We start from the raw sequence: 22,460 nt of genomic DNA on the forward strand, positions 1-22,460 counted from the left end.
GGATGGAAATGGGGAAAAGGGAAAAAGTAAAAAACGAGGTTTTATTAAACCACCAACAATGAATGGGCAAGGGAAGAAGGAAGTTTTATCCGGGGAGAGATTCATTCACTGTAGAACATTCACAGGGGAAATAACCACGCGACTCTTGATAGTGTAGAGTAGCTTGGTTTAGCTTTTAGACAGGGGGGGAATTGGAGGAGGGAAAAACAAGATTACGTAGAATGTGTAGGTAGAACTTGAGATGGAGAAAGGAAAAGAAAAAAGAACACATTTAGGGGAATCAGGGTACAAATCAGATATACGCAATTTCCGAAGGGAATGAACTTACCAAAGTGTAAGGAAGATGGAGGAAAAAGGTTAAAGGATCTACTCGGAGCAGGATTTGACGGGGCCAGGTGGCGCGCGAATGGGGGAAGCAAGGGTGGAAAGAGTATCAACGAGTAGAACCCTCGATGTTATTACTCGGTTTCAGTATCATGGGAGAGATCAATAGATCGAGGTTGTTTAAGGTAAAAGTAGGAAAGAAGAAGAAAAAAAGCAGAACCAGAAATCAGTCGAACCAAAACCAAAAGATACAGGAAATTACGAGATTCGGTGGTTTTTCCCGCGCGTCTAGAAGCAGACTTTACATGGGTTAAACCACAAAGATATAGATTACTTTTTATCTCAATTGTTTTTCTGTAGTCTATTATATTACCGTACTCTTATGATCGTGAAAATTTAACGGCTTTGAGCTCCCTTTACTTGTGACCCACTTGAGGTTTTGGTGACGGACGAACGCGGCCGTGGACGAATCCAGTACCAAGCGGTACACCGCTATACTCAGGATTCAGGAAAGCTCGGATCAACATGTGTAGAATAGAAAATAGTATCTTAAACTATGACTATCTTAAAAACAGATCAAATTCAATCAATAGCATATCAACTCCATCATTATCATAGGAAATCCTTTGTACAAAGTCGGTATCAACATGTTACCTCCAAATTCATATAAACGACGCAGGGGGAGGGGAAAATAACAGAATAAGATAACAAAATAATGAAAAAAGTAAATCAGTTCTCGTCGGGGGATTCGTTCAGGTCATATTTCTTCTCATATTGCGTAATACTGCGCCGGACATGTCCGGCATCAATAAAGGACAACCCGGACTCGGGGTCCTTACGCGCATGCGCCAATTCTTCAGCACTTAAAAATGGTGATGGAATTTGTCGCTCCCGGAGTGATCGGGCGGATCTCATACGAGTCAGGGTCTGGTGGGTGATCGTCTGGCCAGCAGATGGGGATGCCTTGACCCGGGTCCCCGGGGTTGGCGTGGGGGAGGGACAAGGACTAGTGGATCGAAAAAGAGGGTGAATGTTGTGTTCTTGGATAGTGAGTGTTTCCATAGATCCTGTTGGTGAGTCTATATGAAAGGTGGAGGCTGTTGGGGATGGTTGGACTAGCGTGTCCAGCGAGAGCTGTCGGGGATCTTGGCGAAGACTCGGCATACTGCGGATGCTTCCATTGCGTAAAGTGCGGTGAGTATGGAATGACTGTTCGGTTGGGGATAGTGTGGACGTGGTAGAGGTGGTATCGAAGGAACCATGCTTGACTGATTCCAAACAAAGTCCCGAGTCTCGGTTGGAACGCCGGGGAAACTTTCGAAGAGAACTTCTTCGGGTATCAAATTGTTTCATCTCGGGATATGGGTCACAGAGGGCCTGGACGGGAGGTGTAACCGAGGTTGGGGTATCAGGGAGGGCCTTCAACTCCTGTGAGAGATGATAGGAGCGAGGCCATGAATCGGATTTTTGATGAAAGCAGATCACCAGAAGATATCCACAGTATGAGCCTTGAGCAAAGACCGAGATCCCCCAGAAGACTGATTGAACAATGAAAAGCGAGAGTTGGCTATGATTCGTGGCCATGGTTCCGGCGGTAGATCCGGCCGCAATCAAGAAGTATGCAACAGTGAGTAAAAACACGCCAACCTTCCAGCGAGGCCATTGATGGTTGTGTCGAATATCTTTATGCACGAGAAAACTGAGCATGATCAATGCCACGCAGCTCACGACGCTTAGACTGATAGGGACCAGCTCCGTGGTTCGTCTGGATGAGGAGAAGGATTGGGCAGCCCCGTAAGCAAGGGCATTTATAATGGTAACAATAAAGACAGAAAGGATCGAGGCTCCTCCTAGGAGGTATAGCATATTGGACATGATGAGACAAAAAGAGGGACAGGGCAAAATGGCAAAGGGACAAAGAATGGACCCAGATGCACTTCAATGTAGCCGGAAGCTTTTGAACCACGAGAGAATTCATGCAGGGGGAAGCGCATATTTATGAACATGGGAGTTCGCGTGGACTGGACCGGGACGGGGCGAAGTACGTCGTGGCCAAAGTATATCGAGCATAAGATATGCAGGTTCGGTTGAACATGTCAAATTTGAATTTATAGATCGATCTGACCCATCAACCCGGCAAGGCGGTTAAAGTCCGGGGACGGGATAAGCAATTAAGTTTCTAGCCTTTTCATCAATACATTTGCCTTGTCAAAAAGGATCTTACTCAATGATATTGTACAATTGATCTGTCGAGTGGAGTCTGGTGCATAATCTTGCGTAAAGAACCATTCTAGGTATCTCGTACTCGGTTCAAATATCCACAGATGCAGACCCATGCATGCTTTCTGCATTGAAGTTTATATCGGCAGTTCATCCCATCTACCACTATCGTCCACAGCCTTAAAGGTGCACTGCATCCAAATACCATGGCTAATTGCTACTTGCTACTTGCTACTTGTTTTCATCTATACCCAATTCCGGGGTACAATCGCGGAATCTGTCCAATCCAGCGAACTTCCCCTAGTGCTGTCAATATATCCGCTAGCTGAGAAACTATCTATATGATTCATCCAGTGGCATAACCGAAACTCAAAGTAGCGGATCGCGTTGTCCGATCTCCGGGTTAAAATGTGATATATCCAACGGCTTTGGGAAAATCTTCCGCTTTCCTCTGAACCTTCTCTTCTGGTTGGATCATCCTATTCGAAGTAACTCGATTCCGAAGAAGCGGTGATCGATAGAGTTGGCCGGGTTCCTGGGACATATAGCTCCATATGTCCATTATGTAGCTCCATAATTACATATGGATATGTTCGCCAATCGGAATCCCCCTTTTCCCTTGCGTGGCTAGAAAAGATCAACATTTGTAATTTGTCAGCCCAATCGGGATGCTGGTCTGATCACTTGTGGTTGCTGTCTGGGTTGATTCCTCATAAGTTGATCTTCGGCATTGGTGACTGATTCATGTCATCGGATGCAAGCAATTGACATATACTCCGTACCTGGGCAAGGATCGGTGATTTTTGGTCTAAAGCGCTGTAGGCGAGCAATTATGCCTAGATCATGTGGATTGTGATTACTGGCCATTAAGGTCCTTGCTTACAGATGCTCCGTACATGGGAGATTCCAATTTCCACCTTGGGTTGAATCACACACTTTACACCGTGGAACTGGAAATGTTGGATTGATGAAATTGAAATATTTCATTGCCAATTAATTCCTATATCAATGTGGGATCAAAATAGATCAACATGGATTGGTGCCACGGGTCGTAACTGAATTTCATTCTGGACTGACGTTTTGTGTGGTTCCAAGTGTATCTAAGAAAATCCCCGAGGGTTGTCCGAGTGGGGCGGTGAGCCTGGGGCTTCTTTTGCTTGCCATCATCGTTAATCTACTCTGAACCCGACTCCCTTCACCTTCATTGGGACCACATCTTCTTTACTTTTATACGCCATTCTTGACTCTGCGGATTCTCATCCTTCATCCTCCCCCTCTTCTCTCCGTTCGATCCTCCCCCAGTGGTGCCAAAATGAAGCTTACTTTCAAGGTTCGTCAAAAACACCACCCAACATCTCTCTCTAACCTACTCAACTCTAACGATGTATTTTTCACGTGTAGGATCTGAAGCAGGAGAAGTTCGTCATCGACGCCGAACCCTCTGAGACTGTATGTGTTGCTCTTAACTCTACCAGCTACCCAACGCCACCCAGTGCGGGGCTGACGCTGTACTGCAGATTCGCCAAGTCAAGGAGAAGATCGCTTTAGAAAAGAGTGGCTACGATGCGGAACGCACAAAGGTCATCTATTCTGGTATGGGATTTCTTGCCGGAGCTATCGAGTTGATGGATCTGGCCCGCAGCTCTAACGATATTCATCTTTACAGGAAAGATTCTGCAAGATGACAAGACAGTGGAGTTTTACAACATCCAAGAAAAGGACTTCCTAGTCTGCTTGCCGTCCAAGGTAAGACGAATATACCGCACTCGCAAAACTCATCGCTGACATCCTCAAGCAACCCAAGGCCGCGTCCTCTGCCTCTGCGGCCCCTTCCACGCCGGCTCCCCGAGCTCCCGCTGCCACCCCTGCTGCCCCTCCTGCTCCTGCCCCGGCCGCTGCCTCAACTCCCGCTGTCCCTGTGACTCCATCCCCTGCTGAGCGTGCCGCTCAAGCAGAGGACCGAGACGCTGCCTTCAATGACCCTTCCGCGTTGGCGATGGGTACCGCCGCTGAAAGTGCGGTGAGCCAGATGGAGGCTATGGGATTCGCAAGAAGTGATATCGACCGTGCGATGCGCGCTGCATTCTTCAACCCAGACCGTGCGATTGAATACCTCTTGACTGTAAGTTGAATGGGATGAAGAAATGAATTTAAGGTCTAATCATTTCCAGGGCATTCCCGCAGATGTGCAACAGGAACAACAACAGCGGCAGCAACAGCAGCAGCAGGACAGATCCTCCCCTGACGCTCCTACCGCTACTCTTGGCACTGGCGGTGAAGAGGTAAACTTGTTCGAGGCCGCTGCCCAGGCTGGTGATGGTGGTGCCCGTGGTGCCCGTACTGGCGGTGCTCACGTCCCTGGTGGCGATGCCTTTGCCAACTTGGAGTTCCTCCGCAACAACCCCCACTTCCAGCAGCTGCGTCAGCTTGTCCAGCAGCAGCCTCACATGCTTGAGCCCATCCTGCAGCAGGTTGCGGCCGGCAACCCCCAGATTGCCCAGATCATCGGACAGAACTCTGAGCAGTTCCTGCAGTTGTTGAGTGAGGACCTGGACGAAGATGAGGCTCTGCCGCCAGGCACACAAGCCGTATCCGTCACACCGGAGGAGCGGGATGCCATTGAGCGCGTACGTTCCAATTTCACCTCCATCTTTGTTAAATACTGACATTCCTTAGCTGTGCCGTTTGGGCTTCCCTCGGGATTCCGTCATCCAGGCCTACTTCGCGTGCGACAAGAACGAGGAGCTTGCCGCCAACTTCCTCTTCGATCAGCCCGATGATGAGGAGGAGTAAACGATCTCTTACGTCTTTCCTTGCTGCTTTTTTACGTTCTGATGAATACCAAGCATACTGCTTTTTGATTCCATATGACAGAGAATTGCCTCTGCTTTCCCCCTACACATCCATACCTAAATCCGAATCAAGTTGACCACGGCAACCTCATTTGTTGTGGTTCACCTGTATATCGCTTCCCCCTCTTTTACCCCTTTGATACGACATTTTATGTATTTAACCTAATGGGCAAAATGGGACGTTTCGCTAGTATTCAGCTGTACGTAGTGGTCTGTGCGTAACCTGTAGTCAGATCATGCGAACTACGACAAATGACCCTAATCCACAGAACCTGTTCTGTAGCTTGCGCATAGATAATCGTGTGAACCTTCTATAATCTTCAAGGTTATTTCATGGGGGAAAATATTCGAGAGATATGAATATTGAAGCACCTAAGATACATCATTGAATGTCTGGTTACGAATTTCGACCCGTGAACCCACTTGGAATATATAACCATCTATACGATACTCCGTACACTTACTGCCACCTTAGTGTCACCTTATCGTATGCACAATGTTCATATATTATTTTGAATTGTCTTCTGACTAGCTGGTCCTTCCTTCATATGCAACCTTGGATTTTATTTAGATAAAGTGGAAGGATGCTCTCAGACAAGGATACCAAATTCCACATGCAGCACTCGTGGACTTGAGATATGCAGTGGCGTGTATAATTACATAGTCAGGAGGACAGCAGTCCACGAATCAAATATTCAAACCCAATCAATGGATTAATGATCACAAGAACCCAGAGATAATACAAGAAGCTAATTATATATACGACATGGAAGGTTTGAAATTCTGAACATTGGAATGAACGGGAGAACCTTGAAAGCTCAGTGCCTGTAATTCGCGCTATGCTGTATGCAAATCTAGTACATATATAGAAAGCTCAATGCTGAGTACTCTAGACATGTGCTCCAAGGCACCAGAGACAGATAGGAGTGACCAAAATTAATGAAGTAAAATATCCCAAAGAAAAGTGACATGAAGTTTAGTGGTCATTCTCCAATTATTTGCATGCTCGACGGACGGACCAAACGCCCAGACCACGACGGCCGATGACTCTGTTCAAGGTATTGAGGACGCCATCATCGCCAAAGTCGAGATCGTCTAGGTTTAGATGTTTGCTGTATGACCACAGGCGGTAGAGTTGGAGGTTGGGGATATGCGGGGAGAACAGTGTAGAAGGAGAGGAGTATTCGTCGAGAAAGGTAGCGGAGGTGGGAGCGACCAGGTACACTGGGGAGGAATGAGGGCAGCTAGGCACAGATGTTTCCAACTGCTGGATCATCTCCAGACCTGGGATACCCATGAGATCGATGGTGTCGATCTGACCGGTGTGGTTTCCCTGCTGACGACCGAGGAGCCAGTGTGGTGGGGAGTAGGTCTTCCACCAGAAGACAGTAGCGTCTGGGTGGGATTTGATGCCCTGGGCTGCGGTGTTGGTTTCGACGATGGACCGCATGGCAAGTTGGACTGGGACGATGCCGCCCTGGTGGTAGACGCCCATTAAGAAGCCCATAATTGCATTGAAGATGATCCATGTTGCGAGGAATATCCGTGAGCGGTGCATGCGGACACAGCTGAGAAGGAGAGGTACGCAGGGGATCAGGAAGCGGGGCTCCTGGTGAGGAAAGATGGAGAGCAGGACTGTTGCTGAAAGGGCTGAGAGAGCGCGCGTATTCCGCATCCATGGTGGCACGATCGGCCAGCTGAATAGAGACAGTATCATGGCGATGTATGCGGGTCCTAGCAGCTGGAAGAGGTTGGCGAAGAAGTGTTGGTGGTGCGGGTGGAGGCCATGTAGTGCCAGGTTCGAAGAGTCGGAGTTGTAAAGAATATTATTAAGAGGAGTGATAATTGGATGGCGCACAATTTCCAAGAGCGAGGCCGTTGGTCGGTAGAAGGATGTATCGATGAAGATACCTATCGAGGTGAAGAGAAGTCCAAAGCCAATAATGACCACCAAGGAGATTGGCCTGTTGATATTAGTACATAATGCGATACGTGAAAAAGTGATAGGCAACTCACTTGCGCTGGAAGTAGGGCAGTAATTGTAGGCCCGGGAACAGAAGGAAAGCAGGGAACGTGATGCGGTTAAAAACACCAACCACGGCGATGAACGAGAGGACAGCGTATGAGAAGAAAGATGTGTGCTACACCAAGTCAGCCCAAGCCTTCGCTGGCGTAATGCGGAACGAACCTTGTTCTCAACAATGCGACGAATCAAAACCAGCCCCCAGGTCACTAACAGGGTCTCTAGAGAGTTGGAGAAAGTGTGCGTCTGATACGTCCAGGTGACATAGGACGAGGCCACCAGGACAACTGCTGCGCGCCGGTGCCGCGGGGAGGGCACCAACTCATAGATAGCCCAATCCTCCAGCACAAAGCTCAGTAGGAACATGGCACCCCGCAGCGCATAGTAAACCAGTTGTGGTGGAGGGTTGCCCGATCCGATCTCCATGTAAAACCATTTCAGCAGGCTCATGGGTACATCGTAGATTGGCCATAGTGGGAAGACGCTCCGAATAGGGAGATCGGTGGTAAATTCCCAAGGGAGATTTGAAGGGTATCCAAAGATGCGACCTAAAGTAGTGGGGTGATTAGTCCACTGTTTTCAAAAGGAGGGTATCGTGGGACGGCCGGAATGGCAGGAACGAGGAATTCTTGACACCGGCTAGACCTGTGGGCTGTACTAATCGGCAGAGATGTATGGATATGATGGAGATTCAAATGACAGATGAAACCTACCAGCAAAGACCTCAGGGCCCTGGAAATGCTCATCAGGATGTAAATAGCTGGGGGACAGCGCGAAGTAAACACGGATCAGCAGTAACAATAGGTAGGTTCGTCTCCACATTATGAGGGGGCCAGGAACATGCTGGCAGAGAGAGATTTTAATACATGAAAACAGAAACAAAGGAGTGGAAGGACAAAATGTGTGAGAAGAAAAAGAAAAAGAGATAGAACGCGCGCGAAATGTTTGACTTGCGATGATATCACTTGCGACCGATAACGCGGCAGAATCTTGTGTACGGCGTACGGTGTGTTCCTCCCACTATTAATTGATAGTTTAGATTCGAATGAATTTTAATTTTAATTTTACAGAGAACTAACGAATAAAAGGGGTAAAGATTACGGGAGTGAAATAGCCCTGGAGTAAGTATGACTGGACTAGTCAGTTATTTAGATGGTTTTAGGTCGTCAAAAAACGTTGACTGTCTCCAGTGCTAACGGTTGCGGATATATATATATGGATACATATGTCTTAGACATATATATGTATTCATTCGCTTTGACTTAAGCTATACTTTCATAAAATTTAAAAATGAAATACTTCATAAAAACTGTAGAACGATGAAACAATGACCCTGAATAACTACCCAGATGGTCCCTTTACTCAATGTGGGGGCGGAAGTGCTAATCTTGGCTTAGAAAGGTCTTTGCCGTATGCAGAGCCTCTCGCCTGACTAACCTGGGAACCACGCAAACATCATAGCATAGTCACTTCTCCATCTACCGCCGACCACTTCAACTTTGGAACACTTAAAAGTCAGCATCTCCTTTCCCTGAAATCCCGACTTTGATTTCCTCCATTTCCTGGATTTTCCTACTTAGCCTCTCCCACGCAAACTCACAACCTCTTAGACATTGCCACTTCACCGTCTTCATAACCAACATGGCTACCATTACTCTCACCAGCTCTGATGACGTGAACGTCACAGTCGGTACGTATAATCTGGGATAATGCGCAATCTCCGAGATGGTGTGGACAGGACAGGAAGCTAACCCCGCTATCCAGAGCGCTCCGTTGCTGAGCGGTCCGTTTTGATCAAGAACATGCTTGAGGATCTCGGTGATTCAGGAGAGGCGATCCCCATTCCCAACGTAAGGGTTCTATGTCCCTCGGCCTTAACGGACTTAGCTCAAATTTATCTAGGTCAACGAAACCGTCCTTAAGAAAGTCATTGAGTGGTGTGACCACCACAAGAACGACCCCCCCACTGCCGGCGACGACGACGATAACCGCCGCAAGACCACTGATATTGATGAGTGGGATCAGAAATTCATGCAGGTCGACCAGGAGATGCTCTTTGAGGTTATTTTGGTAGAAAATCACAGTCGGGACGCTTCGAGCTTGGTGGACAAACGCTGACCACTACGCAGGCTGCCAACTATCTCGACATCAAGGCTCTGCTGGATGTCGGCTGCAAGACTGTTGCCAATATGATCAAGGGCAAATCCCCCGAGGAGATTCGCAAGACCTTCAACATTCAGAACGATTTTACTCCTGAAGAAGAAGACCAGATTCGCCGTGAGAATGAGTGGGCTGAGGAGTGAGTCTTCCATTTCCTTGTCTTTGAACCGCCTTTACTAACATCTTCCAGTCGCTAAACAACAATGCTAATATGGGTAACATTTTAATTCATACCCACCCATACCTCGAAGCTTGCAATGTGGTCACTTAATGACCTTTCCTTGCATCCTGGTATCGCTTGAGTTAAGGGCTGAGATAGACTTGCTCATGACGGCGTTCGGCTCAGTGGAATTGCTTTCCCCCTTCTCACGACTCCCCCTCCTGGCTACACCCTTGTTCCCTAGTACATGCCGTAGTCATCCAGACTGGCTTTATGACTCTAAACAAGTTTTGTTTATTAATGTATCTTCTGATTCTCAACGCTACCTGTGTTTTGACAGGGATCTATTGCAATAGGAAGACCAGCTCCAGCCCGAACATTAAAATGAGTGCTTCCATAGCCAACATAGACAAACCGGAATTAATCCCGGCAAGTATCATATGGATAAGAGTTGATGTTTCGAGGCTACCAAATTGTTTGAACTCAATAGTTCATGTTGATTTGATGTGTAAAGTAGTCGGGACTCCCTAAAGACGATTAACTTCAGATACTCGGGCCATCTAGACGACAAACCCTTACACATCCATCCCCCCCCCCATCTTGTTCCACTCCCTGGGCGACCAGCTAAAATGTAGACTTGATCTTGACCATAGTCAAAACATATCAAGTTTGATGGGCTTGTCTTGAGGGGACTCAATTCCTAGCTCATGGAATCCGTTCCTCAGTTTAGGATTTCCGGTGTCTCGTAGTATCCCCCAAGTGTCCCGAGTTCACAGTCTGATAAGTTTCATGAGGTCATTCGTAAGACCATCGCCCCGTCAAAATCCAAGCCCTACAATGCTACGAAGCAGCACAAGATTATGCAAGACAAAAGGGACGTCAATTCGATTCCATTCAAAATTTTTGTAAAAAGGAAAAAACCGCCCCGCCTTCAAGTCCATTCCTCCATAAAGACGAGCTCTATCTCAAATCCATTCCCATAAATCGTAAAAGATGGGAAACGTCGGGCCAGGCCGGGGTCGATATTCGTCATCGGAAGCAATCGAATATCGCATCAAGGTCGGAGATCACCGGCATCGATCATATGGCACCTGGTTTCGCACAACGATCCCGCATCGGACTTGAGTAGTTCCCCATCAAACTAGCGCGACCAAGTAGGGTTGAAATGGAAGATTCATATCGAGGTAGGCGTCCCGGGATATCGACACACATCGCACAACATATTGGAAGTGTTGGAAAAATGGATCTTGAGACGTAGGTCGGGAACTGTCTGGTCGAATTTAGATGCCCAGACGGGTCTTGCGCCAGTGTCGCCGCTTAGCGTTGTAGCTGTGGGAGAGATCCTGTCAGTTTTGATTCTTGTCTTTTTCGAGGTCGGATCGATATATTTTCTCGAATGGTAATCGGGATTGGAAGGGTATTTGTTGTCTGTAGTCAGGGCGAATTACCGGATGGTGTTGCCAGTGCGCAGGCGAATCCACTGAGGGATAGGGCGGTTCTGGCGCTGAGCCTTAGCAAGCTTTTGCTTGGTGCGGAAGGTCTTGTGGCTCTGTGGAAATATTTGGGTTAGCAACTGGGGGAAAAGGTCGTAAAAGATAACTTCATTATGATATGAGTCTGGATATGAGTATTAGACGTACCGGCATCTTGATGGCTTGATCGCGACGGCAAGCTGTTTGGATGGGGGAAAGATGTCGACCTTCGGGAATGTGTGTGGTTTGTGTGCGGACAGGGCTTGGCGATTCGCTTGAACGGTCATGTGACATCGGTCGAGGTAATTTAATGCCTGAGGCAGAAATGTGGATCAACGTTAACCTTCGTGATTAGATCAGCAGGGCTAAAGTGGATCTTCAACCAAGTAAGTAAAAGCACATCTACAGAAGCTGAATTCATTTACCAAGTCTGCTTTTTGATGCTTGATACATAAAGATATGATTCACATGTTTTTTACGTCAAACCTTTGACCAAGGGAGCATGAGAATTGCACAGTGTTCTCATCCATCGAGGAAATACCTTGATAGGGTCTCAAGGGATACACAAGAAAGGTCCAACATGAGATCCATGGCTCGTATAGGTGCTAGCCCAGGTCAGTACAGAGTATGCAAATCATGTAGTAGTGCCTTTGGATCTAGGGGCAAGAGTGGTCGGAGAGAAACACTATTGGTTCTCAGGTTCCCCTGCATACCCTTGCGTCAGGAATGCGGCAGCTCGAGGCTTCGCAAGCCGCCACTCTCCCAAAAACAATACTTGGAACTCCGAATCTCATGATACACTCAATTTGCACGGATGAACTTTGCCTTTTTCAAAACCTGTGATTCGCCTGTCCAGGATAATCCCTCCAAATACCATCCGACAATCGGACTCCCCCGAAGCTTGGGATACTTCTCCACGTTGCCTCTCCCTTATAACGATGACATGAGCCAGCTGATATAGTCTCCACGGCCGTTACTTAACACATCAAGGTCACGGATATTATCACCAAACCACTATCAATGCTGCTCGTCGCCCGGCTCCAAGTCTCTCCCTCTATCAGACTATCCCTATCGACGATTTACGATCGTAATACGCCCAGGCCTGGCAACAACTCAGGATTTGCGACCTCCTTTGAGGAGCCAATCCACTCATTATAATAAGACTACGCAGTGCCCGTCCACGATTGAACGATTGAACAGTAGTCGATATTTATCATGACCCGTCCTGACTGGACGCAAAAGCAGAATGTCTCGGCGCTGGCCGTCGAGATGGTAGAGGTTTCTGCTATGAAGGACCCGGTTGATCTTAACAAGGAGCTCCCTAACCATCCTGAGCTGCCTGATGCTGCTTACCACCTTCTACCTGACGACAAAGATGGAACGAGTCCACTCTCCGAAGAGGATGCCGCCTATGCACACCTGCCTCACGATGAAAAGCACATACTGAAGAGTCAGCTGGACCAACCAAATCCCAAGGTCTCTTTATTTGGGCTTTACAAGTTTGCATCTCGTCGCGATCTGATCATTGTGACTATCAGTGCATTATGTGCAATCACTGCTGGCATTGCGCAACCTCTGTTCGCACTTATTTTCGGTTCGATGAGCTCCAACCTTTCCAAAGCTTCTGGTGGTGCCATGGATAAAGAGGCTTTTATGCGCGAGCTCAATCACAATGTTCTATACTACGTTTTTTTGGGATTTGGCGAGTTTATCACTGTGTACATCAGCATGGTTGGTTTTATGCATACGGGTGAGCACATCACCCAGCAAATCCGGGAGAAGTACCTTGAAGCTATTCTGCGCCAGAATATTGGCTACTTTGATAAGCAAGGCACCGGTGAGATCACAACTCGCATTACTGGAGATACAAACCTGATCCAGGAGGGTATCTCAGAGAAGGTTGGCCTGACCTTGACGGCTATCTCCACCTTTATTACTGCCTTTATTGTCGCCTACTGCAAGTACGCCAAGCTGGCCGGTATTTGTACCTCGACAGTGGTAGCCATGGTACTGCTGGGGTCAATCGGATCACGCTTCATTGTCAAATATAGCGAGCTTTCTCTGCAGAGCTACAGTGCTGGTGGCACTGTTGCCGAAGAAGTGATCAGCTCAATACGCAACGCCACCGCGTTCGGCACTCAGGACAAGCTTGCGCGACAGTATGAGGGTCATTTAAAGATGGCTGAGCGGTGGGGGATACGGATGCAGACAGCCGTGGGGCTCTTGGTTGCTGTCATGTTCTCTATCATGTTTCTGAACTATGGCCTGGGCTTCTGGATGGGATCTCAATTCCTAGTCAAGGGTGAAATCGACGTCGGAGCCGTTCTCACTATTGTGATGGCCATTCTCACGGGCTCCTTTAGTCTAGGTAACATCAGCCCTAACGCTCAAGCCTTCACCAATGCCGTGGCCGCTGCCACTAAAATATTCGGTACGATCGAGCGCAATTCCCCGCTCGACCCGACTTCTGATGAGGGTCTTTGCCTGCCCTCCATCAATGGGGATATCCGCTTCAACAACGTCAAACATATCTACCCCTCCCGTCCTGATGTGACGGTTATCAAGGAAATGAATTTAACATGTCCCGCGGGCACCGTCACTGCTCTAGTTGGGCCTTCAGGTTCTGGCAAGTCCACCGCAGTGGGACTGATTGAGCGATTTTACTTACCTGTCAGCGGAACTGTATCCCTCGACGGCCATGATCTCCGAGATCTTAACCTAAGATGGTTGCGCCAACAGATCTCTTTAGTGAGCCAGGAGCCTGTTCTCTTTAGATCCAGCATAAGCCAAAATATTCGCTACGGTCTGATTGGTACCCGTCACGAATATAAGCCCGAATGGAGGATCCGGGAGCTGATTGAGAACGCTGCTAAGATGGCTAACGCCCATGATTTCATCACCGCTCTTCCCGAGGGATACGAAACAAATGTTGGCCAGAGTGGCTTTCTGTTATCTGGTGGACAAAAGCAGCGTATCGCAATTGCCCGAGCTGTTGTGTCGAATCCCAAAATTCTTCTGCTGGATGAGGCGACCTCTGCCCTGGATACAAAGTCTGAGGGCGTAGTGCAAGCTGCCCTTGATAAGGCTGCCGAGGGGCGCACTACGATCGTCATTGCCCACCGACTATCTACCATTAAGAACGCCAACAATATTGTCGTGTTCGTCAAGGGCGAGATCCAAGAGCAAGGCACCCACGAAGAGCTGCTTAGAAAGAGGGGTCATTACCATACTTTGGTCGCGGCCCAGCACATTGCCGAAAAAAAGGATGAGCAATCGGACCCTGACATGTTTATCGAGCAGTCCCAGCCTCGATACAAGTCTATATGGCGTGCGTCGATGGCAGATCCTTCTTCTATGTTCCGTCGCGGATCAGTAGCTCGCCGTGGTTCTATTTTGCGCCAGGGGTCTATTGTTCGCCATGGATCCGTGATGCGCAAAGGCTCCGTTATTCTTCATGACACTCTTAGTCGCCACGGCTCTGTGGCCAGAAATGGCCCCATAGCTCATCCTTGCCCGGCATTACGCCCTCAGTCGATGTTTAACCCTGGCATACGTGGGTCATGGAATCGTGGCTCGTTGATACGTCCACCTACCTTCTATCCTGATAATAATCAACGTGCTACTATGTTGCTTCGCCCTGAAGATCGTGCTGCCCTCGGTCTGTTCTCGCAAGATATCTCGAAAACTATGGATTCGATCCGGCCTGTCAACCCAACTGAATACCTGCGCCACAGCTTCATCAGCATGCAAGCAGCTGATGATGACTCCAATTCCAGCTTCATTCTTGCGGAAGAAGAAGTCGAGGAATCCCAGCAATACTCCCTATTCTCCCTGATTCAATTTACCTTTGGATTCAACGCGGATCAGTGGAAGGTCCTGACGGTTGGATTTATCGCTGCAATGCTCGCTGGCTGTGGTCAGCCTATTCAAGCTTTCTTGTACTCGCACGCAATCGAGGCTATCTCCCTCCCTCCGAATAAGTACACCGAGCTTCGCTCTGATGTCAACTTCTGGTCCTTAATGTTCTTGGTAACTGGAATCGCTCAGTTATTTACACATGGAACCATGGGTGTCTGCTTTGCGTACTGCTCTGAGCGCTTGATTTACAACGCCCGTAGCAAGGCTTTTCGCGCCATACTCCGCCAAGACATGAACTTTTTCGATCGCGAGGAGAACAGCGTCGGTGCTCTGACATCTTTCCTTTCGACGCAAACCAAATCGCTCGCTGGTATTAGCGGTCAGACCTTGGGGACCATTCTATCATGCAGCACCACTTTGGTCGTCAGCATAACAATTGGTCTTGCTTTCAGCTGGAAACTAGCTCTGGTTGTCATGTGTGGTGTCCCTGTTCTCCTGGCATGTGGCTACTACCGGTTTGAGATGCTTGCCAAATTCCAGAGCCGCTCTAAGGAAGTGTATGCGCAGTCTGCTGCTTATGCCTGTGAAGCTACTTCCTCCATTCGTACCGTCGCTGCGCTTACCCGTGAGGATGATGTGGCAAGGCACTTCCATGAGCAACTGGAGGCTCAAACCCGTAGGAGTCTTATTGCTGTTGCCAAATCTTCGACTCTCTATGCTGCTTCTATGGCCATGGTTTTCTTCTGTGTTGCTCTCGGTTTTTGGTGGGGTGGTACTCTTGTATCTCGTGGTGACCTTGACCTTCTAGGATTCTTCGTCTGCTTCACCGAGATCTTATTTGGTGCTCAATCGGCTGGTATGGTGTTCTCCTTCTCCCCTGACATGGGAAAAGCCAAGAACGCCGCCATCCAGACCCGTATTCTCCTAGAGCGCGAGCCGCCCATCGACACCTGGTCCGAAGAGGGCGAGCGTGTCTGGAAGATGCAGGGTGAGGTTGAATTCCGTGATGTTCATTTTTGCTACCCCACTCGTCCGGAGCAGCCTGTTCTGCGCGGTCTGGATCTGACTGTCAAACCTGGTCAATATGTCGCGCTAGTCGGACCCTCTGGATGTGGAAAAAGCACCACTATCTCTCTATTGGAGCGCTTTTATGACTGCTTGGATGGCGGTGTGTACGTTGATGGCCGCAATATTGCCGACCTAAACGTCAAGTCCTATAGAGAGCACCTTGCCTTGGTTAGCCAAGAGCCTACTCTCTACCAAGGTACTATAAAGGATAATATCATGATGGGTGTTGGGCGACGCCACGCGACTGATGCGGACGTCGAGCAGGCTTGCCGTGATGCTAACATCTACGACTTCATCACGTCCCTCCCGTAAGCTAATCCTTCTTTCCGAGAGGCTCTGACCTATCAAATACTGACTTCACACAGTGAGGGTTTCAACACCGTCGTTGGCAACAAAGTGTTATCTGGTGGTCAAAAGCAGCGCATAGCCATTGCTCGAGCTCTTTTGCGCCGCCCCAAGATCTTATTGCTGGATGAAGCTACGTCGGCTCTTGATTCTGAATCCGAGAAGATTGTGCAGAGTGCCTTAGACGCTGCTGCTAAGGGTCGCACCACCATCGCCGTTGCACACCGTCTGAGCACGATCCAGAATGCCGACATCATCTACGTGTTTGAAGATGGCAAGATTGCAGAGGCCGGAAACCACATCGAGCTGATGAGGAAGAGGGGCCGTTACTTTGAGCTTGTCAACCTTCAGAGCCTGGAAAAGGCAGAATAGTCCCGGCGAAAATAATGTCGTGCCCCCGGTAATTTCTATGCTTTCGCTACAACCTTCTTGTTACATAAAGTTCTTCCTTATTCCTGAATATTCTGTTCGCTGCATTTGCCATGCGTTGACCTCATGGTTCCGGGTCTACGTGGGGGTGAATATCTCCATGTGTGTCAGTATAGCTGTCCTTTGGGAAGTTATCTTACTATGTTCAAGGTCAATGACCAGTGTACTATTGATGATAGGCTCTTTGTTTGCACTGGAGCATATCCTCACTACGTCTCTCACTCCAGAGGCTTTTCTCTCACACATATCTCTGCACATGCACTCGATCGATCTCCACCTCTACATCGTGTTCCTCGAGCACTCTTCTCTTGGGATCATGCTCAACACAATGTATCTAAAATTTAATGTAAGCGCTTCTTGGTCTCCAACATATTTTAGCCCTCTACTCAAGCCCTCTATTACTTGAGTACTTACTTAGAGACCTATGCGGGGTATTTGTGTACGCAAAATTTCCATGAACATAAACCCTATCCTCAGATATCTTATTCCGAGGGTCCCAAATTAGATTGCAGCATATTGAACCTCATCATGACCATTGGTACTTCATCCTGAATTCTTCTTTCCCTTTTATTTCTTCATCCACCAGCATTATCTAGAATCACTTTCTCAACGACAGAGATGGCCGAACTGCATACTGTTGAACAAGGCTCCGGCGGTTTTGTCCGGGCTGAATTTGAGAAGGGTCCCATGTATTAAAAAAAGGACGGAGGAACGGGTCGGCCATGAGATACGGTTCCGACGTGCACAATCGAACATTCAAAGTCCTTGAAATTAAACCACACCCATCAGTATTCTCATCACAACCACATCAAAATTCCGACACCGTACGAATTTGTCCAAGCAAACTATCAAAAATGGTGGTCAGTCAATCAAAAAATGTTTCCGAATATGCGTCAAGCTCTCGGCAATCACTCAATGTGGGTATCAAACTTTGATATGTGCAGAAAGGTTACCGTTGATGCTAGAGGAGTGGAGCAAGCTGTGTCTATATTCTGGAGAAATGACCGTTACTACCTTCGACCTGGTATAGATCCTCAATTATGGACTGCGGTTTGAGAGCACTATATCCAGTCCAGGAATACCCGTGCAGAGACTTTTGTCCAAAAGAAGGAGAGAAGAGGGGCAGTCTGACACGTCACCTCAATGACCTGCTAGAACAAGGTCACGTTGTTACTGATGGAATTTCGATTTTTCCCTGTGTTCTTCTATACTCTCAATTTTGGTAAACCGATTATTCAAGTAAGTCTCCAGATAGGTACTCTAGTAGGTGCCGAAGTAGGTGATCTGAAGAAGCTTATGAATTGTAGAAGCGCTGACCATAGTGGACGGTTCCTCATTGGCAAATAATGTATCTTCCCAAAGACCAACAGATTGGAAATAACAAACTGCATTATCGAAAAACAAAGATCGATCAATCCTTCTCGTCGACTCCAAACTCCTGGTGAATTTCCGCCACTCTGACTCCTTTAGCATCGGCGATCAACCCCATCAGACCCTGCGCGGCATCCTTAATCTCGTTATATTCATGCAGCAGACGAACATGGCGTTGAACTGTGGTGGCCGGATCGTTTCTAACTCGCATTAGTGTCTTAGTTCCAACGTGCGTGGCAGGATCCACTCATACATACCGCAGCTTGGCCTTGTCATCCGCAACCTCCTTCTCTAGCTCACATAGTTGCGATTGGAGTTGGGCGACTGAATCCCGAAGCAGAACCTAACTCGTCAGTACTACAGTAAGAACTCTTAACTCCGAGTCACTCACTAAGCGTTGTTCCCGTTCCGCCATGTGGGGAATTGACAAGGATAAGAAAGAACCAATCAACAGACGCGCTGAATAATCCGTGGATGGTTGCGGTGATGAGGAGTAGGATCAGGGGAAGGAGATGGAGATGAAGATGGAAACCAAGAAGAAAGAACAATAGAGACACAAAAAATGAAATATTGATTCATTTGAATCAATTCGATCGTCGTTGTTGATGATACAAAGTAAATCGGATGCTCCGGATTGGCGTTAGATCGACATTGCCTGATCTGGCCGCTTCCCTTTTTCCCTTTTAACTTCTTCAAACCACTTATTCTCACAACTCCATCATGGATTTCTTGAAGCAAAGGTCCCTATGGGCCCTGTTTCTTGTTATTGGGCTTGTCACAGCCCACGGTGGCCATGAAAATGTCCCCGAGGGCGAAACCATCTCTGAAGATCCGATTGTTTGTCGCCCCCCTCTCTTACGTGTCAACCTATACTAACAGTCTCAGGACTCGACTCTATGGGTCCATATGATTCTCATGGGATTCGCATTCGGTATCATCTTCCCACTGGGCATGGTCCTAGGTGTACGTATTTCTTTCTCCTCCACGCGCCTCAACCTAACGAAAATAGATCGTCCGGTCTCGCTGGCACGTCCCCGTCCAAGTAGTTGGAACCATCATCGCCGTCGTCGCCTACTTCCTCGGCCACGCGCACAAGGGCCGCCAATTCGCTCCGAACGCCCACCACTCCTTCGCAAATTGGTTGATGCTCATGCTAGTCGTGCAAGTCGGACTGGGTTTCTATCTGAAACTACACTTGGAGAAGGCCGGGCAGGCTCGTATCCGGTGGATCTTTGTGCTTGCGCATGGCGTCCTTGGAAAGGTCATGCCGGTTGTCAGCTGGGCGCAGATGCTGTTCGGTGGGATTGCCATGATGGGCTTCTGTCAGGCTGACCACATGGGACAGTGTCTTGCGCACTTCATCATGGGCTCCGCATTTATCGGATACGGTATCTGCTTGACTATCCTTCTCTTGGTGGGACAGTACTGGTTGCGCCGGACAGGTCGGAGCCAGGAGTTCTTTGACTCTTTGATCATTGCGGCCTGGGGCTGTGTGAATACCTTCACCGAACACCGGTGGGGCCAGCCGTGGGCGCACAATGATCTGCAGCACACTACTATGGGTGTTGTTTGGTGGTGTGCTGGTCTTTTGGGAATGTGGCTGAGTCGCAGCCGTGATGGTCGTCCTAAGCGCAATCTAATTCCCGCAATCGTGATCATGATGACTGGATATGCCATGTCAGCTCATGCGCAGCATCTAATGATCAGTACTATGATCCATACCGTCTTCGGCTACACCTTGATGGCTGCTGGGTTGACTCGGATCATTGAGATTTCGTTTGTGCTGCGCGATCAGGCTGCCGTCAGCATGAGTGGCGTGGACCCGAACAGCTTCCAACACCTGACTCCATTTGTACGTTTCTCCCTGCATGGAAAGTGGTCTTTGCTAATGAGTGTAGTTGCTGTATGCCTCTGGATTCTTGTTCATGGGCGCTACGGAGGAGCAGATGCAGCTTCTCAACGATGCGGGTATCACCCACGTGTCATACGTGCTAATCCTCTATAGCGTTGCCTTCATCATGTACCTTTGTAAGTCAACATGGGAATTTTTTTCGGCCTTTATTAACTTTTCTAGTCGTCAACGTGCTGCTGCACATTTACGCTGTCCATGCCTGGCCCAACGGTAACGAGGAAGAGGCTCCTAAGTACACCAACGCCAACGGCACCTATATGAATGGCAATGGACGTGCTCGCTCCAACTCCGAAGCCCAGCGCATCCAGGATGCTGAGGGCTTCGAGTTGCAGGGCCTGATTAGTGAAGATGAAGATGAAGAGGGTACTTCCATGGGCCCTAGAAAGACGACCGATGAAGAGATGGGCGCGAAAGAGACGACTTCCTCTTGAATCTATTGAAATTCCCCATCATCTTTTGATGGCTATTTAATTTGCACTTGCACTTGTGGCGTTCAGGTTGGGGGTGTATCACCAGAGAACATTGTCTAGCACACTTAATTTTGCACATAGATAGAGTCATTCTGCTGGAACTGTGACTTGGTGACTGAAATAAAAAATCATACATTTTACTCGCCATCGTATACATGAATCGTGAAGAAGTTGGGAAGATTTCAAGTTATCATTATTATCGTAGATTCTCCAGACCGAACCTTGAATGTCAAACCGCCTCAACCAAGCAGCCCATTATGCATTGGTAGTAGGCATACCATCCATACGTAACGGAATCGTAGACTGCTGTGGCTGCCCCAATGGAATGGGATTGGCAATCGGTGGGACAGCTCCCAAAGACTCCACACCCATCTCGGCGGGGAAGAACGGATGCAGAGGATAGATAGGACCAACGTTCTTGTCACCATCAAAGAGAAGCATGTTCTGCAATGGTTGTTCTCGTGCCGAAAGAACATTAATCACATCCTGAGCCAATGCGCCACCGAGGAAAGCGGCGATAGGACTCAACTCGCTGCCTAGGTTCTGGAGGAACGTGCGCAGGAAGACGGAGTCCAATGAAGCCATATCCAATTGCAATTCTTGGTGGCTTTCACGTGCGATCTTGGTGAAGAGTTCCAGATCAGCGTGGTTGAATGTGGGGCGGCGGCCGCCGGACATCTTTTCAAATTCCCATAGTGCGCGCAGACAGCTAAGAAGGGGCGTGACTTGTTTGCGGCGGCGAGGAAGACGAGTAAACTCTTCTGGAAGGGGTGAAGTATTTGCCAGGATGAGCGGGGAGTAGGTTTCGCGCTTGGTGACTAGTTCGATTTTCTTGTCTGTCTTTTGGTCTTTTGTTTTGGTGGTCACGTTGACGATGCTGCGGGTGGGGGTTTCCTGGGTCACTGGGGAGACGTTGGACTTTTCGCGCTCGATCACAAAGTCGTGAGAGATCAAATCAGCGAAGACGTAGCCGTAGAAGCCATGAAGACCGGCGGCGTAGAAAGGGCGGTTTGCAAGGCGACAGGCTGCGTTGATAGTTGCGTTGGTGTTGAAATCCAGTTCCGTCGCAATTGTAATATCGAATTGAGCGAAGAAGTCTGGTTGCTTGGTTCGGACGTCGTCGGTGTCAATGGTGAGCTTGACTCGTGGGTTCATGCGCTTGATTTGAGGACCGGCAACTTCGGCACGCTGGAGCTGTTAGCCAGAGCTAGACAAACAAACGAATAGACCAGAGTGTGGCATACGTTTTTCCCTTCTTTGACAAGTTCTTCGTCCCGGTATGCCTCCTCCAAAAAAAATTGTCCCTCCAGGTCGTTCTCTGTCACCGGTTCGTGGTCGATGATGGTTAAGGATCCGATACCTGCTAGGACCAAGTTCTTGGCGACTTCATTTGCAAGAGCTTTGACAGTAATTAAGAGAATGTTGGCCGAGCGAATTCTGGGCAACATTAATATTCGTTCGCGACGCGCTCAACGGGTCTCATTACTTCTCTTGGGCTTGTATGCCCCATAGTCGGATTTGACGATCATATAGAGCGATCTCATCTTAACGGTATGAGCACTCTTTTTTTGGGGTAATTGGATATGAATTTGACTTACCGGCACTAATCTGGCCGTTCTGCTGATTTTGAGACTCAGTCATATCGGTGGTGGAGTGTAGAAGGGAAGAAGCTCTAAGATAAAGAGCTCTCCACAATGACCTAATCCCCATCACGTGCGAAGCTACAGGGAAGCGCCGGAGTAAACTGGCATGAAAGACATCTCCTTCATGGAGTTTTGTTTTATCATAGTTCCTGA

The 22,460-nt window shown here is 48.4% G+C and overlaps 9 protein-coding genes across 9 annotated transcripts; 4 read left to right on the forward strand and 5 right to left on the reverse strand.

The window, feature by feature from the left end:
• Positions 1–1,053: 1,053 nt before the first annotated feature.
• Positions 1,054–2,199, reverse strand: N7520_005177 (uncharacterized protein; the record flags this gene model as incomplete). The annotated part of the gene is made up of 1 exon (XM_057139111.1): positions 1,054–2,199. One exon carries the CDS (start codon positions 2,197–2,199, stop codon positions 1,054–1,056), a length of 1,146 nt encoding a protein of 381 aa, XP_056997318.1.
• A 1,657-nt stretch (positions 2,200–3,856) lies between these two features.
• Positions 3,857–5,337, forward strand: N7520_005178 (putative UV excision repair protein (RadW); the record flags this gene model as incomplete). The annotated part of the gene is made up of 7 exons (XM_057139112.1): positions 3,857–3,874; positions 3,946–3,993; positions 4,062–4,137; positions 4,211–4,290; positions 4,340–4,666; positions 4,716–5,171; positions 5,221–5,337. The coding sequence occupies 7 exons, from the start codon at positions 3,857–3,859 to the stop codon at positions 5,335–5,337; spliced, it is 1,122 nt and encodes a 373-aa protein (XP_056997319.1).
• Positions 5,338–6,390: 1,053 nt separating this feature from the next.
• On the reverse strand, positions 6,391–8,241 carry smp3 (glycosylphosphatidylinositol-alpha 1,2 mannosyltransferase smp3; the record flags this gene model as incomplete). Its single annotated transcript, XM_057139113.1, has 4 exons — positions 6,391–7,360; positions 7,413–7,537; positions 7,585–7,967; positions 8,133–8,241. The coding sequence occupies 4 exons, from the start codon at positions 8,239–8,241 to the stop codon at positions 6,391–6,393; spliced, it is 1,587 nt and encodes a 528-aa protein (XP_056997320.1).
• An 819-nt stretch (positions 8,242–9,060) lies between these two features.
• Positions 9,061–9,776, forward strand: skpA (SCF ubiquitin ligase subunit skpA; the record flags this gene model as incomplete). The annotated part of the gene is made up of 5 exons (XM_057139114.1): positions 9,061–9,109; positions 9,184–9,269; positions 9,322–9,489; positions 9,549–9,718; positions 9,770–9,776. 5 exons carry the CDS (start codon positions 9,061–9,063, stop codon positions 9,774–9,776), a joined length of 480 nt encoding a protein of 159 aa, XP_056997321.1.
• Positions 9,777–10,843: 1,067 nt separating this feature from the next.
• N7520_005181 (60S ribosomal eL39 domain-containing protein) lies at positions 10,844–11,505 on the reverse strand (the record flags this gene model as incomplete). Its single annotated transcript, XM_057139115.1, has 3 exons — positions 10,844–11,068; positions 11,188–11,288; positions 11,380–11,505. The coding sequence occupies 3 exons, from the start codon at positions 11,503–11,505 to the stop codon at positions 11,020–11,022; spliced, it is 276 nt and encodes a 91-aa protein (XP_056997322.1). The 3' UTR covers positions 10,844–11,019.
• A 921-nt stretch (positions 11,506–12,426) lies between these two features.
• Positions 12,427–16,854, forward strand: mdr1 (ABC multidrug transporter Mdr1; the record flags this gene model as incomplete). The annotated part of the gene is made up of 2 exons (XM_057139116.1): positions 12,427–16,445; positions 16,503–16,854. The coding sequence occupies 2 exons, from the start codon at positions 12,427–12,429 to the stop codon at positions 16,852–16,854; spliced, it is 4,371 nt and encodes a 1,456-aa protein (XP_056997323.1).
• Positions 16,855–18,322: 1,468 nt separating this feature from the next.
• On the reverse strand, positions 18,323–18,697 carry N7520_005183 (SWI5/SAE3 family protein; the record flags this gene model as incomplete). Its single annotated transcript, XM_057139117.1, has 3 exons — positions 18,323–18,482; positions 18,540–18,625; positions 18,674–18,697. The coding sequence occupies 3 exons, from the start codon at positions 18,695–18,697 to the stop codon at positions 18,323–18,325; spliced, it is 270 nt and encodes an 89-aa protein (XP_056997324.1).
• Positions 18,698–19,002: 305 nt separating this feature from the next.
• Positions 19,003–20,625, forward strand: N7520_005184 (Ytp1 family protein; the record flags this gene model as incomplete). The annotated part of the gene is made up of 5 exons (XM_057139118.1): positions 19,003–19,119; positions 19,168–19,245; positions 19,292–20,134; positions 20,181–20,310; positions 20,357–20,625. 5 exons carry the CDS (start codon positions 19,003–19,005, stop codon positions 20,623–20,625), a joined length of 1,437 nt encoding a protein of 478 aa, XP_056997325.1.
• Positions 20,626–20,919: 294 nt separating this feature from the next.
• Positions 20,920–22,305, reverse strand: N7520_005185 (E1 ubiquitin-activating protein AOS1; the record flags this gene model as incomplete). The annotated part of the gene is made up of 4 exons (XM_057139119.1): positions 20,920–21,852; positions 21,909–22,101; positions 22,151–22,208; positions 22,263–22,305. The coding sequence occupies 4 exons, from the start codon at positions 22,303–22,305 to the stop codon at positions 20,920–20,922; spliced, it is 1,227 nt and encodes a 408-aa protein (XP_056997326.1).
• Positions 22,306–22,460: the final 155 nt, after the last annotated feature.

Source organism: Penicillium odoratum (genome assembly GCF_028828045.1).
Source record: "Penicillium odoratum strain IBT 22623 chromosome Unknown utg000004l_segment0_segment0, whole genome shotgun sequence".
NCBI lineage: Eukaryota > Fungi > Ascomycota > Eurotiomycetes > Eurotiales > Aspergillaceae > Penicillium > Penicillium odoratum.